The 18,162-nt window shown below is 45.5% G+C and overlaps 1 protein-coding gene across 1 annotated transcript; it reads right to left on the bottom strand.

The window, feature by feature from the left end:
* Positions 1-191: 191 nt before the first annotated feature.
* Positions 192-15,766, bottom strand: PPIH (peptidylprolyl isomerase H). The gene is made up of 8 exons (XM_085844974.1): positions 15,629-15,766; positions 11,701-11,765; positions 11,507-11,530; positions 3,575-3,619; positions 3,423-3,465; positions 3,099-3,191; positions 840-927; positions 192-507 (listed from the first exon to the last, which is right to left on the bottom strand). Exons 1-8 carry the CDS (start codon positions 15,689-15,691, stop codon positions 398-400), a joined length of 531 nt encoding a protein of 176 aa, XP_085701100.1. The 5' UTR covers positions 15,692-15,766; the 3' UTR covers positions 192-397.
* Positions 15,767-18,162: the final 2,396 nt, after the last annotated feature.

Raw genomic sequence — 18,162 nt, 5'->3', positions numbered from 1 at the left:
CTCTTCCACAGATCTCCTCATGTCTCTGTTCCCCACTGTTTTGTCCTTCCTTCTCCCCCCGCCCCCTGTGTGTTAAGCTCTCATACGAGCCTCAACATTGTGTACAAAAAAAAAAAAGTCTCCTTAACCAATCCTCCTTTATCAGATCCACCCTCTCGAACAAACTCGGATTCCACATTCCAGGCTCAAAATGAAAATACAAACCTATAAACAGGTTTATTCAAATAGTTATCCACCAATCAAACAAGTCAAAGTTGGACAAAGTGAGGGTTTACATAATTATCATCATTACAAAATGGTACAATAAAGGCAATCTTCGTCCAAGCCTCGTTTTCCAGGCCACGTTCAGGTACAGCCTTCGATCACCAGGACAAATATGTGGGTCTAAGATGGAGCTTCACATCTCCCCACACTGTGTCACTATGACAGGCAGTTTGGGACGATTGTTGGGACCCGTGGGGACATTTTCGATTTTCCGCAGTATGAGCAGGCCATCCACCACCCTGCCTGCAACAACAATTATAAACGCACCAACTGTGAGAAGTGAGAAATTAAGGCATCATCAAATCATGTGGAATGCATAAGAGCATTGCATTGAGAAGGGGGCGGGAGAGGTTGCAATGACTCTGCCTTTGATTGCTGAGTCTGAAGTCTCTGAAGGTCGGTCCTTAATCTGACCTACAGACAGCCCATGCTGTCCGTTAATATGGAATAGGTCAAACAAGATTTATAACCCCAAGCCTTCCCATTCAACCCCCCACAAAAAGCATACTGCAACCATGACTACAAGTGTTGCCTTCACCGTATTAGGTAGGGGTTGACGTGAGAGAGCATCGTACCAAACACAACGTGTTTCCCATCCAGGAAGTCACACTTCGCGCAAGTGAGGAAGAATTGGCAACCATTGGTATTTTGGCCGCTGTTTGCCTGCAGGAAGAGATAAACAGAATGGATAATTACAAAGAACAAAAACACTTATGATTATTGTGATGAAGAGAAACTCTGAATAATCATCACAATTGACATCTCAATCGTTTGTACATAAAACAAATCCAGTCCAATCACAGTTACTATTTGAACCGTAATGGACAACACAGCCACCTTCGAGGAGGAAGAAAAAGCTCACTGATGCTCTGATCCGAGGACAGAAAACAAGACAACCCGAGATCCCAATGGCCAATTTGATCCGATGCATTTGCAGATGTTAACCTATTGGCTCATATCAGTGGAGGACGTGTGCATCTGCTTTAGCATGAGGACCAGGGATTGTGGTTGCCATAGTATATGCAAAAACTTTTAAAAAGAAGGGATGTTTATACTGTACTGAGCTATCAACTTCATCCACATTGGAAGGTTTGTGAAATTTGAGCTTTGAGGGGCCATCGATACCTTACACAAGCAGAAATGGTTGAATGTTAAATGTTAGACACCCTTCCCCCGAAACACCCCCACCCCCACCCGGCTCTTTAACGCCAATCTCCTTCACATCACCTTGTCATGTCCCTTCCCTTCCACAATGACCTTTTCTATCCTCTTCTCAATTCTCATTTTAATTCACCTCTATTTCATTGCTCCCAAAACTTCGACCCTGCTTATGTAATATGTAGATGACCTCTGACAGCAATTTCATGAAAACCAAATGAACGAAGGAGGAGAATCGCCAAGTGATTCTGTACTCTGGACTCTGTGTCTGTCTGTCTGTTACTGTCTCTCTCACTTAAAATGTTAATTAAATGGATTAATTACAACACAAATACAAAGGAGTCACTAATTAGTGGCTTCCAAGGTAATTGCATTCACAATAAATAAAACTAGATATCTGTAATCACAAAGGAATTGCCATGGGTAAGAAAAAAGAAATCCTCTTGAAATTTCAAGTCGATCAAATGCAAATTGAGGATTTTAGAAATCTCACCTAAGTTGTTGACCTTTGGCCTATGTTGACCTCAAAAAGAATGGGTGGTTGAATTCAGTAAGCCGATATGAAAATCCTGTTCAAATTTCTAGTCAATCGGATGAAAATTGAGGCTTTTAGGAATTTGACAAAGTTGTTGACCTTTGGCCAATGTTGACCATTTGACCTCAAAAATAATAGGCTTCTTGCTTATGAAACTCTACCATGTGGTGAAGTTTCGTGAAGAACGGTTTAAAATTGTGACCTGTCGACGATAAACATTAAAAATAAATCCAAACAAGAAGACGACCTTATGCAGAGCACGATACTTGCAAGATCCACCCCCCCCCCTTCAAAGGTTGCCATGGATACATCAAATTGTCCATTTCATTGATTAAAATTGACAATCTTAATCAAAGCTCAGGTCAATCGGATGAAAATAGATTTATTTTTTCTCAGATTGAAACAGATTTTAGAAGTTTGACCTTTTGACCTCAAATAGCTGGTTTCCCAATTCAGTGACGCAATATGCAAATCCTGTTCAGACTTCAAGTCAATCGGATAAAAAAATGACGATTTCAGAAATTTGACCTCAGGATAACCTTTGACCTCAAAATTAATCGGCTTCTCAGCTGAGACTACCTCCACAGCTTGGTGAAGTTTCATGACGATCTGTTGAGAATTGTGACCTGTAGGTGATTGACAGACAGAATAACAAAATCGACCGACCAAGAGACTTGAAAAATCTTCGATTTTCACAAGTAATAAATAAAATAAAATAAAATAAAAAAATATATATAATAAAAACGTTAAATAAAAACAAAAATCCTTAGTCGCGATTTGATGAAAAAAAAATGTTAAAATGTCTATAACTGGGTCATGACCTTAAAAATTAGGTCAAGATCAAAAAACATCAACCCCACATACTTTGCATTCCCATTAATTATTGATGCTAAATCTCATTCCAAAAGTCATTGGACATTGGCAGAAAAGAATTGGAGAAAAACCTAAATGGTGGTTAAATACTCCTTGTGGTAGAAGAAACGCTGGGGTACCATGAACGACTGGGGGAAGCAATTGTAGAAACAAATTCTACAACAGATATAGGCCTTCCCTTATGCTACAGGGGGAGACTTACATAAACACGGTTTACACGAGTAAAAAAAATAATGAAGTAACAAACAAGAGCAATGACTACCATTACCATAGACAGAAGGCCCGGGGACGTGTGCTTCATTTTGAAATTCTCGTCCATGAATGGACCGCGATAGATGCTTGTGAGGCCTGTACCATCGCCCTGTGGTTTGGAGCAAAGAGCAGAGTTCAGCGAACATTAATGTAGAAGCAACATCATTTGTGTTTATGGGTGAAGAAGGTCTGTGTAGAGGTCCAGGTGGATGCGATGAGGTGGGAGGTGACAAGGTAAGAGCTAATCCATGGGGATGGTAAGGGGAGAGAGACGAGATCAAAATACGACAAGAATGATAACGTTGGTGATTTAAAGAGAAGATTTCTGACAAAAACTCACATTCACAAAATCCCCTCCTTGAATCATGAAGTCCTTGATAACTCTGCGGGAATGGAACAGAAACAAGAAATGAGGAAGTTCGAAGTCAAGTCAGAGTGCACTCGCTGGGACCATTCAGCATTAGGGCTTCTAACAGTGTACTCGTCACTCACCTGTGAAATGATGCTCCTTTATACCCAATCGGAACTCCATCTTTCCTGTAGGAATAAAGAAAATATATACATGTGGTATTATTGGGACCATTATCGTTGAACACAACATCGATCAAACAAAACACAACTTGCTGAAATTGCAAGATCAACACGACGGCCTGAAGCCAGCCCGGCTTCAAACAATGCCGTTGTCGTTTTGTGCAAAATCAATAGCATTTGAAACGAGCAGAGCATGTATTTTTGTCTGAATGAATAAATAATGGAGTACTGCTCTCTCCTATGGGCTGGAGCCCCAGCATCACATCCATCTCTCCTGGATTCTGTGTAATCTAAAGCCGGTCACACCTTGACGTTTTAGCCAGCGTATGGCAACGTATCAAAATGTATGTAAAACGCTGGCGTACGCTGAACTATTGATGTTTTTTTCAGTTTTTGGCGTATTCATGAGTTGGACGTATGTATAACGTATTAGTAACGTACACAGAACGTTTCCATAACATATAGATAACTTATACCAACGAACGCTTAGCGTGTTGTCGGCGTTCACAACCTATGCCCAACGATAGTCTAACGTATGCATAGCATGCGGCAGCGTATCGCCGACGATCACGTGGCGTAGCCTATTAAAAGTCTGCCGCTCGACGATTCAAATCATAACCGCACTAGACATCGAAGTGTCAAGGCCCTGTCACACCTTGACGATTTAGCCAGCGTATGCCGACGTATGAAAAATTTGCCAAATACGCTGGCACACGTCGAATACGTTATGGGTAAGTTTTGTATACGTTAAGAGCACGCTGAAGCACCCTGGCATATGCCATAGTACGCCAAGCATGTCGACAAATTTTAAGCATGCTCAAAATTTTTCGACGTATGCCAGCGTATGACGCACACGTTCTGCATACGCTGGCCATAAGTTGTAGGCACGTTATGCGATCGTTGACGCACGTTACTTGTAAGTTACTCATAAGTCGAAACATGTCAAAGTAATGTTTAGCGTACCCAAAACTTATTTCTAACCTATGAGTAACGTGCTTTGAACCTATGTGTAATGTATCTCCAACGCATATTGACATATGTAGACGTATTTGACGTCTTCCAGACGATCACAGAACTTGCTGAACGTGTTGCTAACTTACAGCTACCGTATAATGGCGTATTGGCAGCGTTTAGAGGAATTGGTATATAAAAATGGGGTTCACACAGACGAACCCGTCAGAGTCCCAGACTCCATGGTTTTTTTTTTCTTCGGCATGACGGTGATGTTGACACTTCGAGTTCTAGTGCTGTTATGATTTAAATCGTTGGCGGCAGCCTATTAATTACATTATAACCGCACTAGAACTCGAAGTGTCAACCTCACCGTCATGCCGAAGAAAAAAAATAATAATAATAATAAAAAAACATGGAGTCTGGAACACTGACGCTAAACATTACCGACGCGTTTCGACTTACGAGTAACTTACAAGTTACGCGTGTCGACGATCGCATTACGTGCCTACAACTTATGGCCAGCGTATGCGGAACGTGTGAGTCATACGCTGGCATACGTCGAAAAATTTTGAGCATGTTAAAATTTGTCGACAAGCTCGGCGTACTACGACGTATGCCAGCGTGCTTCAGCGTGCTCTTAACGTATACAAAACTTACCCATAACGTATTTGACGTGTGTCAGCGTTTTAGACAAATTTTGCATACGTCAACATACGCTGGCTAAATCGTCAAGGTGTGACAGCGGCTTAAAGCTCTGAACATTATTGGAATCTTCCGTGATGAGGTCGAAGGACAAGGCCTGAAGCTCTCGCATGGCTGGTAGGTCAGTCGGTTTCTCTCTCTCTCCCCCCCCCCACTCCACCCCTATCTCTATCTGTGTGTCTGTGTCCCTCTCTCACTGTCCTCAGCTCCTCCAGGTTACAATCGTTATTCCAGTATCCTTCTCCAGGTTAAAGTCCTGCTTGTGGAACCACATTCCTGAGAATGTTCAACCACACTCTTCCCCCTCGAGCAGTGGTTCCCAAACTCTTTTTTTGTCCATGACCTAAAATTTGAAATTGCATTCGCCTCGTGACCCAAATGGTACCGGTACCTACGAAAAAATTGTCGGAGAAAACACTTTCAACGTGAAAATCCTCCTCAAAAAGTGGGATTTCGAGGGTTTTTTTTTTTTCAAGTTTGCGTTGTGGGTTTTGGAATCCCTGCCCAAGAGCTTCAAGGAGGTGGTATACCACCATCTCAGGTCACCACCACCACCCCCCCATCTCTACCCACAATTTCCCCCCCCCATGAACCCTAACCCAAAGCAATCCAACCCTCTTAATTGCAGGTTATTGCGTTTCCTCCTGTCCTCTTATCTTTTCCTGTTCATTCATTACCTGCTTGTCGTGACCACCGGTAACCCCACGGTCGTTTCTTTTTTACCATTACCTCACTCTTGCATAAAAGGTAATGAATAACAGAAGGATAAATGGTAGTTCTTGAGGAGAAGTTGAATTAAAGGACCATAAATAAATAAATATTTTGAGGGTAGCAAGGAGGTGAAAAGGTAAATAATTTGATATGAACCTTGTAACTACACTGTATTCATAATAATAAAAACTTCTGCATGGGTGCAAGTGCTGAATGGCATCACCACCAGAGAGAGCCCTTGTTAAGGTATTTCTCCAAAATAAGATCAGAGTAGGTCCCAGTGTTCGGTCGTTCGTCTGTCCATACGTATGTACACTAACATTTGACTGAAACATCTTCTCCTCCAAACTACCCGACCGATATGGATCAGATTTGGTACTATGCATCAGGACAGCAAGGTCTCATGGGGTTGTGCTCCCCATCTGGATGCGCCCCTACAAAGGGGTTTAAAAGGGGGTTTTGCCCCAAATATTGGTATTTTATTCAAAAATCTTCTTCTCAGAGACTATCAGACAGATCCAGACCAAACTCGTCACGAGGCATCGGGACCATGCCCTAACCAGAAGTTGTGCTCCTCAAACCCTTAACTCCCCCAGAAAGGGGGCCACGGGCCACTCCCCAAATCCCTAATTTTCAGTAAAACTTCTCCACAACTACCTGAACGCTGCAGACAATTTAGTACAATGAATCAGGACAGTAATGTCTCATGGGGTTGTGTTCCAGATCTGGATCCACACATTTAAATGCGGTGAAAGGGGTTTTGCCCCAAATATTGGTGTTTCATTCAAAAATCCTCTTCTCAGAAACCGACAACCGGATCCAGACCATACCAGACATCGTGACCATGCCCTAACCTTAAGTTGTCACTGCGTCCACTTTACGCCGGTACTCCAGGAGCCTACGTCTGGCCACCCCCAGGTAAATGCTTGGCTAATCCCCATCTCCTTGAGATGCCAATCAACCTGCTGCAAAGACGAGGCACGTGGTCGGCCCAATGGCCTCCTGCACTCACGTGGCTCCCTCGCTGAGAGAATCTGGTAAGCAGGATCAGCATCAGGAAAACGAGCCACATGTCCATACAGCTGCAACTGACGCTCACAGACTATGCAGGTAACAAATGTCAGATGACTCTCTCAGCAACCGCTCATTGGACACAAAAGTCTGACCAGCGATAACCAAGGATTCTCCGAAGAGACCTGGTACCAAAGGAATGAAGTCTCCGTCTCAGATCCCTTGTCAGAGTCCAAGTCTCACATCCATAGAGCAAGACTGGAAGCACCAAGGACCTGAAGACTCGGACTTTCGTCCTCCCGCACAAGTACCGACAGCACCACACCCCATGATTCACTGAATCCATGACTCCCCAGGCCCAACCCAGTCGTCCATTGACCTCTGGCTCACAGCCAGCGGAGACATAAATATCACTGCCAAGGTAAGTGAATCTCTCCGTGACCTCAACATCCTCGCCACAAACAAGTACAGACAGGATAGCAGCATCCATGATGTCATTGAAAGCCTGGATCTTAGTTTTGACCCAGGAAACCCGTATTCCCAGCGGCTCAGACTCCTCATTCAGCACCTTGAGGGCCCCCAAAAGGATATCTTGAGTCTCCGCAAAGATGACTGCATAATCTGCAAAATCAAGGTCAGAGATCTTGACATTCCCAAATGATGCACTGCAGCTTGATCCCTCTGACATTCTCCCCAGAATCCAACCCGTACAAGTGCTGAAAAGTGTGGGGGCCAGTGCACACCCCTGACAAACTCCAGTAACAACTGGAAATAAGACAGAGATGGTGCCACCACATCTCTCAATACCAGAGTTGAGTTCAGACATCAGATCGATCAGTTTTGGTGGCACCACACAAAGACCAAGAATCCTCCAGAGGGCATCCCGATTCACTGAATCAAACGCTTTACAGAGATCAACATAGGCTGCAAGCAGCCCCTGCCGAAACTCTCATCTGCGTTTGATGAGGACCCAAAGAGCAAGGATATGGTCAATCGTTGACCTCTTTGGTGTAAAACCTGACTGGTCTTGGCGCTGGTGCTCAAGGAGATGGTGGCGAACCCTATCAAGACCTATTATCCGAGAAAAGACCTTGCCCGGCCCTGAGAGCAGCATCACCCCTCGGTCATTGTTGCAGTCCTGGCGATCCTTCCCTTTCCTTGTCATGCCATTGCAGTTCTTCCCTTTCCAGAGAGGGACAACATTGCCTCTCTTCCAGTCAGTTGGGATGATGCCTGTTCTTGAGGCAGAGCACAGAACTGCATGCAATGACATTTCCACCAGCCTTGAGAAGTTCAGCATGGATGCCACAGATCCCAGGAGCTTTACCATATTTCAACCGGTTCACCACAGCCTGTATTTCCACAAACGAAGGTGGATCACAGTCGATTGGAGGGTCAGCAATAGGGATAGCAACACCCCTGACATCAAAACTCAACAGCTAATGGATCAGCCTGGTACAGCCGCTAAAAGTAATCGGCCCAGCGGGCCTTCACTTCGGACTCTTCTGTCAAAAGCCCACCAACCTCCTCTCTAACTGCAGTACACCAAACAATGGGCTTGGAGGGACACAATGCACAAATTTCCCTGTAAGCACGACCACAATCACTTGACCACAGGTGATGCTCTACCCCCTCAGATTCCTCAAACATCGCCCTCCTTGTACACCCTCAGCGCACATACAGTTTTACGCCTCAACTCTATGAACAGCTCAGCTCTGCCATTAAGCCTGGCCCTGTGACTGGTCAATGGTATCCAGTGGCCATTGAGAGACAAAATTTTTCTTTGCCCTACGATGAGTTCTAAGACATCCACTGGCAACATCAAGGACGGTGGTCTTGAAGGCACTCGACAACTCTTCAAGATTCCCCAAAGCACCCAGACCCCAAAATCCCCACTCAGCCTGTTAGCAAACTCCTCAGCTACCCTCTCATCCTTGAGCTTTCCAACATCCAGCCTCGGCTGGGATGACACCATTCTTCTAGATTTAAGCTGCAACTTCAGAGTTGCTACAACAAGCCTATGGTCGGTATTAAGGAACAGAGCACTCCGGTAGACCCTGCAGCTCTGGATCATCCTCCAGTGACCATCAACAAGCACATGGTCAATCACCTTTGCTACACCACCATCGTTGGAATACCAAGTCAAGCATTGAGCCTGTGGGTGCCGAAACCATAAATCAGTCACTCTAAGTCCACGACTTCTTGCAAAGTCAAGGAACTTAGTGGTATTCTGGTTCACAGTTCCAGACCCATTGGGACCAACACGTATCATATCCATCCCTCCCAGAGACAGTTGATGCATTGAAATCACCCAAGACGAGAAGAGTATCTCACCTGGGGCACTGATCAACCACAGACTCGAGTGTGGCATAGAATGCGTCCTTCACGGTGAGATCACTCGCCTCAGTCGGAGCATATACAGAGACCAAGGAAACGACACCCAAGAAGTGACGAATCCTTCGCTTGTTCGCTTCTCACAATTTGCTTCTTGATTGGTGTTACCTCAGTTATCTTTAGAGTCAGCTTAATGAACACAGCTGCAGCAACTCCTTGAGTATGGTAACCATCAGAGCGACCAGACCAATCGTAGGTGTACCCGCCCGCCATGATTTCGCCACTATCTGGTCTCCCAACCTCAGAGAGTGCTGCAATACCGATGTCAAACACTTCAGCTCAGATGATAATGGACAGGTGATCATCGTCTCTTAGGGATAGGACATTCGAAGCACCCACCCGAAGGGACCGCCTCAGGTTAACCCAAGGAGATTGCCTTCTGGTGGACGACACCTCAGCATCACTCCGCCACACACCACCGCAATCTGACACAGGAAGTTTACCACGTGCTTTTCCACCGATCATCAAGGAATGGGGGTCCCCAAGGGTTTGCCCCAATCCCATCATCTTTCGAAGGGCAGCAGCACAGGAGGTACTCCCACGGCATGGGTTTTCAGTTTTCTTTGTGTTTGTGGGTTTTGCGGAATGAAGTATTTTACGGTGGCCAGAGTGCAAATCCTACCACGAAGCTCCTAAAAAAAAAAAAAGTGACCCAACTGCAGGACAACGTCCACAGACACAGTTGGGCACCAGATATGGATGACTATTGGCTCACAACGAGCTCCTCCACCCTTTGACAGGTTTTGTTTTTAATCCTGCTGGGTGTCCATATCCATACACCCTCGTCACCAGGAAACTTGGTGGGGGAGACGGTTTAGTCGCCGACAACCCGACTCTGAAACAGGTTAGTACAGGTTTACATGGTACCTGTAGCAAGTCACAGATCTAATCTGGCCTGACCTGACAATAAGCCTCTATAAGAGGCTGGAAAGGGGGGTTTCACCTCAAATTCAGTTAATTTAAAAACCTTCTTTGAAACCGACAGCCAGATGAAGACCCAACTGTTCATGAAACATAAGGATCATGCCGTTAACTTAAGTTGTGCTCCCCATGACCGGACCACTTCAGGAAGGGGCCGATTCCCCCTAATCCCTCATTTTCACCCTGCCAGTTGGGGAAATAATCATCAGTCCTCTATTTTTAGCTCACCGAGAACGTAGTTCCGGGAAGCTTACAGGATGGCGCGTCGTCCATAAATACTTTCAACTTCCTCTCCGAAATTACATATACAATTTTGATGAAGCTTTATGACAACATTCGTCACCATGTATGTACCAAAGTCTGTTCATGGCATTAAAAAAAACATAATCAGGCCCTAAAGGGGTCTACGGGGGTTGCCCCCCCAAAATGGTATTTCCTTTCTTCTCAGAAACTGCACAGGCAATTCTGACGAAACTTTACCACAACCTTCATCACCCGTGATTTACCAAAGTTTGTTCATGGCATTAAAAAAAAAAAAAAATCAAAAAATTCAGGGTCTGAGGGGCTCTACGGAGGGATGTTATGGGGGGAGTTTACGGGGGGGAGTGGGAGTTTACGGGAGAAGTGGGAGCCCCCCCCCCCATCCCCCAAGGAGGTATTTCCGTTCTCCAAAACGACAAACAATTCCGATGAAACTTGACCACAACCTTTATCACCCGTGATACACCAAAGTTTGTTCACGGCATTAAAAAAGTGGGGTCCAAGGGGTTCTAACGGGGGGGGGGGAGTAAATATGTATTTTCTTTCTTTTCTGAAACCACACGCACAATTTCGATGAAACTTGTACATAACCTTTATCACGTGTGATGTACCAAGGTTTGTTTATGGCATTAAAAAAAAAAAATCCATCGGTATTTACTTTCTTCTCCGTGAAATATTTTGTGGGTCATCAATGCCTTCCAGTGGTTCCCTGGTTATCTTATCCAGCCGTTACCAGGTGAGCGCCCAGGGGTATTGCCCCTATGTTTTTTTTTTGTTTTTTTAAATGATGCTGTGATAACAGGTTTATTCAAATCGTCACATCGTATCGTGTCCTGAAGCCATCATACAATACAACTACTGTACATGCATCATACAAGCTCTTCCATCAGCCTCAATGATGACACAAATGTCCATTTATGTGGAGGGTTGTTGTGTTACCTGAACTCTCCTGTGCAGAACTGCCTGCAAAGGTAGAAGGAATGGGGAGAGAATTGGGGGGGGGGGAGCAAGGATGGAGACATTTACTTAGCTTTTCTTTGAACAATCTTTGAACAACCCTTCCCAACCCAACAAGCATGTGGTGTCCTTGACCTGCATTCCCATATCCTGGATCCCACTCTCACATTCACAACCTGAAATTCTCTGCAGTTTTTGGAACCACGTCGGCAAACAGCTCGATCTTCATCCTCCCGATATCCTGTGGAACAGCATTGTTTACTCATACATGATCAATTTCATGCTGCAGGCAATGGATGGTACACAAACAGCAAGGTAAAGCAATTGTCTGGCTGAGAAGAGTGAAACCTAAAGGAAGGAAGACAGCATATTGAGGGGTTGGGGAAAGGGGCTATCTAAAATGGCAACACCTCTGCATCCATACTAATAAAAGGCACTGCGTGCATGTGCGTACACATATGTGGGTTTCAGAATGTGCAATGGAGTCCTCCCAGGGCAGGTTCAAAGTATCCACCTTAATTTCAGTAAGGGGTCACGATTCATGGACCAAGCTGTAAAGTTTTCTGTTTTTAAAGTTTTGTGCCGAGGGCTCTCTTCAGAATCGTTACTGAGCCCAGGACGGCTTCCCACTGGAGTTCGATTGTAGTGACATTCCCAGGGATGGTTTTTAATATCTCTGTGAGGTTCTTCATCATCAGTCCCATGAGGTTCATCATCATCACTGGTACAACTTTGGCATTCTTCAGCTTCCAGGATCTTTTCACTTCATGCTTGAGGTCTTGGTATTTGGTAATTTTCTTGATTTCTGCATTGTTTGTCCAAAATCACCGGTATCAACCCCTGAATTAGCACTGCCTTATTCTCTTTTTTTTTGTCCCTAAGCATGATATCTGGTTGCAATGCTTTGTTTTCGATGTTCACACTCGATGGGATCATTAGCTCGTACATGAGCGATACTTCAATGTTTTCAGTGATTGCTTTTGGTTCATTTTCCCACAAAAATTCTGGAACTGGGATATCAAAGATTTTGCAGATGTGTCAGCGGATTACTTTACAAACTCTATTGTGTCGTTGTGTGTACAGCTGTTCTGACTTGTTTTTTTTCGTGTTCGGTCATTAAGCGTCACATATCATTCACTTTGCTAACCCCACCTCTACCCCTCACCTGTCTCCCCGCCCCCCCCGCCCGCCCCACCCTTCTTTCTCACCCTCTGTCCCCTCCTTAAAAATGCAGCACTCTCCTCCCACACGTGTGTGTGTGTCTCCTGCACCCCTCCCTTCCACAGTGAATTGTAATGTTTGGTGAGGTGTCACTCTCCCCATCTCCCCCTTTTCTCGCTCTCCCTCCCCCTTCTTCATCCTCTCTGCCTCCCCTCTTCTCTCTTTCTCCCTCTTTCTGCCCCCCCCAACCCCCTCATTGTCCCCATCAGCAAAGCGACGGGTTGTATTTGCTTGGACATAATAAATACATTCCCAAGTCCCTTCACTGTGCTGTCCTCTCCCTTTGCTCGTTATATAGAACTAGTACGTGCCTGTAAAAAAAAAATATATATAATAATTTAATACATAAATATTCAGACCACGAGCAAGAAACAACAACCACACAGGCTGTTTCTTCGCTCTCGCGTGCCCGTACGTGCGTTGCCCGGAAGTTCGCATATCGCAGTTAAGATTATTCCCAATTTAGTTTTAATGGCCAATTATTCAATTAGCGCCAACGTATTTTGCCTTTTTGCAACTTCGTCGCAAGGAAAAACAAAAAGAGAAGAGGAGAGGAACAAAAAAAATTTACTTCCTGGTTCGGAGCACACCAGCTCACTCTGATGTTACCGAAATTTATGCACCGTCTAATATGAAAACGATCATAATTTGGGGCATTGTGTTTATCTATAAATGCGCATAATAAATCGAGAAATTATTAGAATACACGAAGTCATCACTCTCCGGAAGCCCGTACGTTGTAACCTGTAATGGCGAACGCGGCTGAGCTTCCCTTCTCCCATCGGCCATGCCCACGCAACGTGTCTTGTCATTGGTTTGGTAAATAAATGGCCATAACTTGGGAACCACTTGTCCGATTAATATCAAACCTTGAAAAGGCACATCCTCAGGTCCCCAGCAATATACCTGGCAAGTTTCAATCAGATCGGACCAGTGGTTGTCGAGAAACAGCGGTCACAGACACACGCGCACACGCACATGCACACGCAGAGATTGCTGGAATTATAGATAGATTAATGAATACTAGTAGATACCCATCTACGATGGCTATGGGGGACAGGATGGATCACAATACTCGGTTACGGTAGTTTCTTTGGATGTTTTGTGCCGCATTCAACAGCTCAGTTCATATTGGTGGCGTGTCTGGGTGCCCATGGTAGCCTTTGAGACCGGTCGCATTAGATTGTTGGCCTTGACACATAGTGCCGGTTGAGTAACACGAACGGTTTGACATATTCATCGTTTCTATATTACCAACGTGGCAGGATAAAAGCCATAAATGCCGAGTTGAACAAACATCCTGAACTCATGGACTTAGTTAAGTAAAGCACGTCGTCTGGGACCCGGCCAGCAGTTTGCCGCCGAACGCTGCCGATTGTGACCATCGATTTCCTTTGAAAATTCTATCGATATTCGATTTTTTTAATCCGCTATCACCTGCGTAAATACATGGAACACATCATGTGAAGATTTCGGAAGTATGAACAGAATGTGTGGAGAAAAGCGTGTTCGAAGTTCCAGGCTTACGCCCATTATATTATGATGATTGGGTGAAACAGGCTCGTATTCGAGCACGTGACTCGCGGAACTGGGAAAGCAGGTTCGAATCCCACACCTTGTTTCGATTTGTCCATCGTTTACAGTTTTTGGAATTCATGACACACACACATACACACACACACACACACACACACACACACACACACACACACACACACACACACACACACACACACACACACACACACACACACACACACACACACACACACACACACACACACACACACACACACACACACACACTTTTAAAATAATAACACGAGTTCCCTTGTCAGTAACTTTGAGGCAGGACGAGGCCATTAATCCCATCAAAGCCTGTGTGATGGATGCCAACCTGTGGTTGTTTGTCCGTGCTCCATCCTTTCTAAATGCTAAACGTCAGGGGTCGAGCAAGGCAGCAGCAAGTACCATTTGAAAAGTCTTTGGTCCGAGTCGGTCGGACTCGGCCGAGGTTCGAACCACCGAGCTCCGAGGCTCAGAGTGTACCCTCGAGCCGATCGATACACCACCGGGGATGGTTCATCGCATCTCTGTCGAGTGTGATGAACATTCTCCATTTACAATTCCCCGCTACTCCAAACAGCCAAGGAATCCCATGGCAAGGATGTCACAGATTTTTAGATCCTCGTGGAGGATCTATCTCGAAGTCGAGCTCACGTTGTTGTTCTTGTGGACTTTTTTTGTTTCACAGCCTACAGTTTTCATCGAAACTTCCTGAAACTTGGCGTATATATGTAAAAATTCCCCGCGCAGACAGTCACCATCTCCGATTTTGAAAATTCCTCCGAGAAAAAAAAAGTTGTGACGTCAAAATATCTCCGCAAATGGAAATCGCCTTAAAAAATTATCTCCGAAACCAGGCAAGCTTTTTGAATTCTGTTTGCGGGAATCGAACAGGGCATTAGCAGAGATTAATTGACGCACATATTATACATCACTATGACGTCATATAAATTTTTATGACGTCATCATTAAGAGGACGAGGTTCTTTGGTCATTTGAGCTTGTTCATGCGTTTCCTGGGGATCACGTGAGTTCCATTACCCAATCGGCTTAACCACCGAGGCAAGCGCTCCAACAAAACGGTTGATAAGGAACGGCTGGCTTGGCAAGCAGCTTGTCATAACGGACTAAATGGATGGCGTGACGGACACACGTGTTCAATACCACACACGGTCTCCAGACTCCAACACGAAACACACACCACCACAACGGGATCCGTACACCACACGACACACAGTACGAGCTCCGCCAAGAGCCTGAGGAAGTATAAAAAGGTACAACATGTCGACGCTCTCACGGACTCCACGTCTGTGCCCACCTGTCCCCCCACACTGATGTCCATAAACACGTTCGGGTTTGTCACCGCCGTTTGCACCGCCATGATGACGTCACCGTCCCGTCCCGCCCAGCTCGATGCTCTCTTTCTCCACTTCCTCTTCTCCGCCGTTTATTATCAGCGTTTTTAAATTGTTCAAATACCTTCCGTTTGGCAAAACTTATTACTCAAACCGAATGAACTTTTACTATTTGAGTAAATAACTTGACAGATTTCGGAGTCGTCTATGAAACAGTCGCTTATTGTACTATCATGGCCGATAAACAGCGCACGTAAGAGCTTCTCGAATTAATTCGACGAATATGGACACAAGGAAAGGGGGGCGGGCATTTAGCCCACAATGCCTGTTCTTTGTCGACACACCCCCAATTCATTTAATTATTGTCATCTATCAGTTCATTTACTTCATTTCACTCTTGGAGTGGGACAGAATCAGCGATGAACACACATCCACAGAAGAATGAATGAATCATCATCATCATCCCCATCATCATCATCATCTTAAACATCATCCCCATCATCATCATCATCATCTTCAACATCATCCCCATCATCATCGTCATCATCAACATCATCCCCATCATCATCGTCATCATCAACATCATCCCCATCATCATCCCCATCATCATCGTCATCATCAACATCATCCCCATCATCATCAACATCATCCCCAACATCATCCCCATCATCATCATCATCATCATCCCCATCATCATCATCATCCCCATCATCATCAACATCATCCCCATCATCATCATCATCATCCCCATCATCAACATCATCCTCATCATTGAAATGAGAGCGAGAGATGAACCTTCAGAGTTTAGGCTTTATTCCATTTGATTGGAGCCGCTTCTGTGGGCACACCGGGGAATACAGGTTCAGCTAGGAGTACATAAGCAGTAACGTACACATGTGCAGTTAACCATTGCAGACAATCCGCGTAAGCACGGAGTTCGATATAATCTCCATTCTCACCAGTCAATGAGCACCTTCAGTTAACGAGCATCAAGTGAACAGCCGATGTCAATAGCAATGCCCCGGGGACAATCCCTCGTGCCGCAGAGACATCCCCTTATACGCGAGACGCACAACATGTGATCCCGCGTCATGTCCCTCAATTCACGACAATTCACCACATTCTCCCCACCTTTAAAATGTAACTAGGGGCCCATCTTACACACCATGATTGCTTTAGCACTATAGGAGTATACATTTCAAGCAACGCGGACTAATAGATCTACAGAAGCATACATGCCAAGCAGTGATTATTTTGAGTTGTAGGAGCATGGAAATGAGCATCGATATATGATATAATGGGCATATAGGAGCATGAGCAGCGAGAATGCCGATAATCCCCTTTACAGATTGAGTCGTCGAGGGGGCCTTATTCGTCGACCTCTCCGGGAGTAAATGGCAGTTTCACTTGAGGGAGACTCCCGATCCTCTTGGTGAGCCTCGACTTGTGCCGGGGATGACTCCTCGATCGCTCTCGGGTGGAACGCGGCAGCCCCGTCGCCCGGTGGAGTTCCTGGGGGGGAAATGTCAGAAGGAGGTGTGCCAGGAGGTGGTGTACCGGCGGGAGGAGTACCTGAGGGAGCCAGATGGCGAACCGACACAGTGGTCTCCCTGCCATCCGGGAGCCTGACATGAGCATACTCTGGATTAGTGTCAATGAGTTCGACCCCCTCCACCAGCGGTTCATACTTGCTTTGTCGTACCGGGCGTTTCATGAACACTGTACCGGGGTGGGTCAGCCAGTTGGGCACCATTTGACTGTCAACATAACGTCGTTGGTGAGTAAACATACGTTCGTGAGGAGTGGCATTTGTGGACGTGCAGAGCAAAGAGCGTATGGAATTCAGAGCGTCGGGAAGAGTAACCTCCCATCGCTCGGGGCCCAGACCTCTCGATTTCAGCGCCAGAGTTACGGCTTTCCAAATAACTCCATTATACCGTTCCACCTGCCCGTTTCCCTGTGGGTTGTAACCCGTCGTTCGACTAGTTGCTATGCCGAGCTCTAGTAGGAATTGTTTTAGCCCGGCCGACATGAAACACGGCCCTCTGTCTGAATGTATGTACGAAGGTCTCCCAAACATAGCGAAGAGGTCAGAGAGACATCTCACGACAGTGCCAGAGGTCATATCCGAGCACGGAAACGCGAAAGGGAACCTTGAATATTCATCAACAACGGTGAATATGTATCTGTTGTCTGTTTCGGTCGGCAGGGGCCCTTTGAAGTCGATGTTTAGTCTCTCGAAGGGGGAAGTGGCCTTGATCAGTCTGCCAGAAGCCGCGCCATAGAATCTGGGTTTTAGTTCAGCACAAACAGGGCATGAAGCATTCATTTGTTTAATATCTTCAATAGAATAGGGAAGATTTTGTCTGCGTACGAAATGTGCCATCCTGGTTACCCCTGGGTGGCACAGAGACACATGGAGGTCTTGCAAAGCCTGACTGATTGTTGCCGAACTGTAGACCCGGGAGAAGGTATCTGCAGCAGGGTTTTCTTTCCC

The sequence above is a fragment of the Eptatretus burgeri genome, chromosome 11 (assembly GCF_056783735.1).
Source record: "Eptatretus burgeri isolate ZD-2024b chromosome 11, Ebu_testis_v1, whole genome shotgun sequence".
NCBI lineage: Eukaryota > Metazoa > Chordata > Myxini > Myxiniformes > Myxinidae > Eptatretus > Eptatretus burgeri.
The sequence above is the reverse complement of the archived record's forward strand: the minus strand, read 5'-3'. Positions and strand labels throughout refer to the sequence as shown.

Coding starts and splice junctions, on each gene's coding strand:
- PPIH (XM_085844974.1), bottom strand. CDS start 15,691: ATGGCGGTGCAAACGGCGGTGACAAACCCGAACGTGTTTATGGACATC. Junction 11,531..11,700: donor AAAACTGCAGAGAATTTCAG/GTTGTGAATGTG, acceptor CTACCTTTGCAG/GCAGTTCTGCACAGGAGAGT. Junction 3,620..11,506: donor TTCTGCACAGGAGAGTTCAG/GTAACACAACAA, acceptor TTATTCCTACAG/GAAAGATGGAGTTCCGATTG.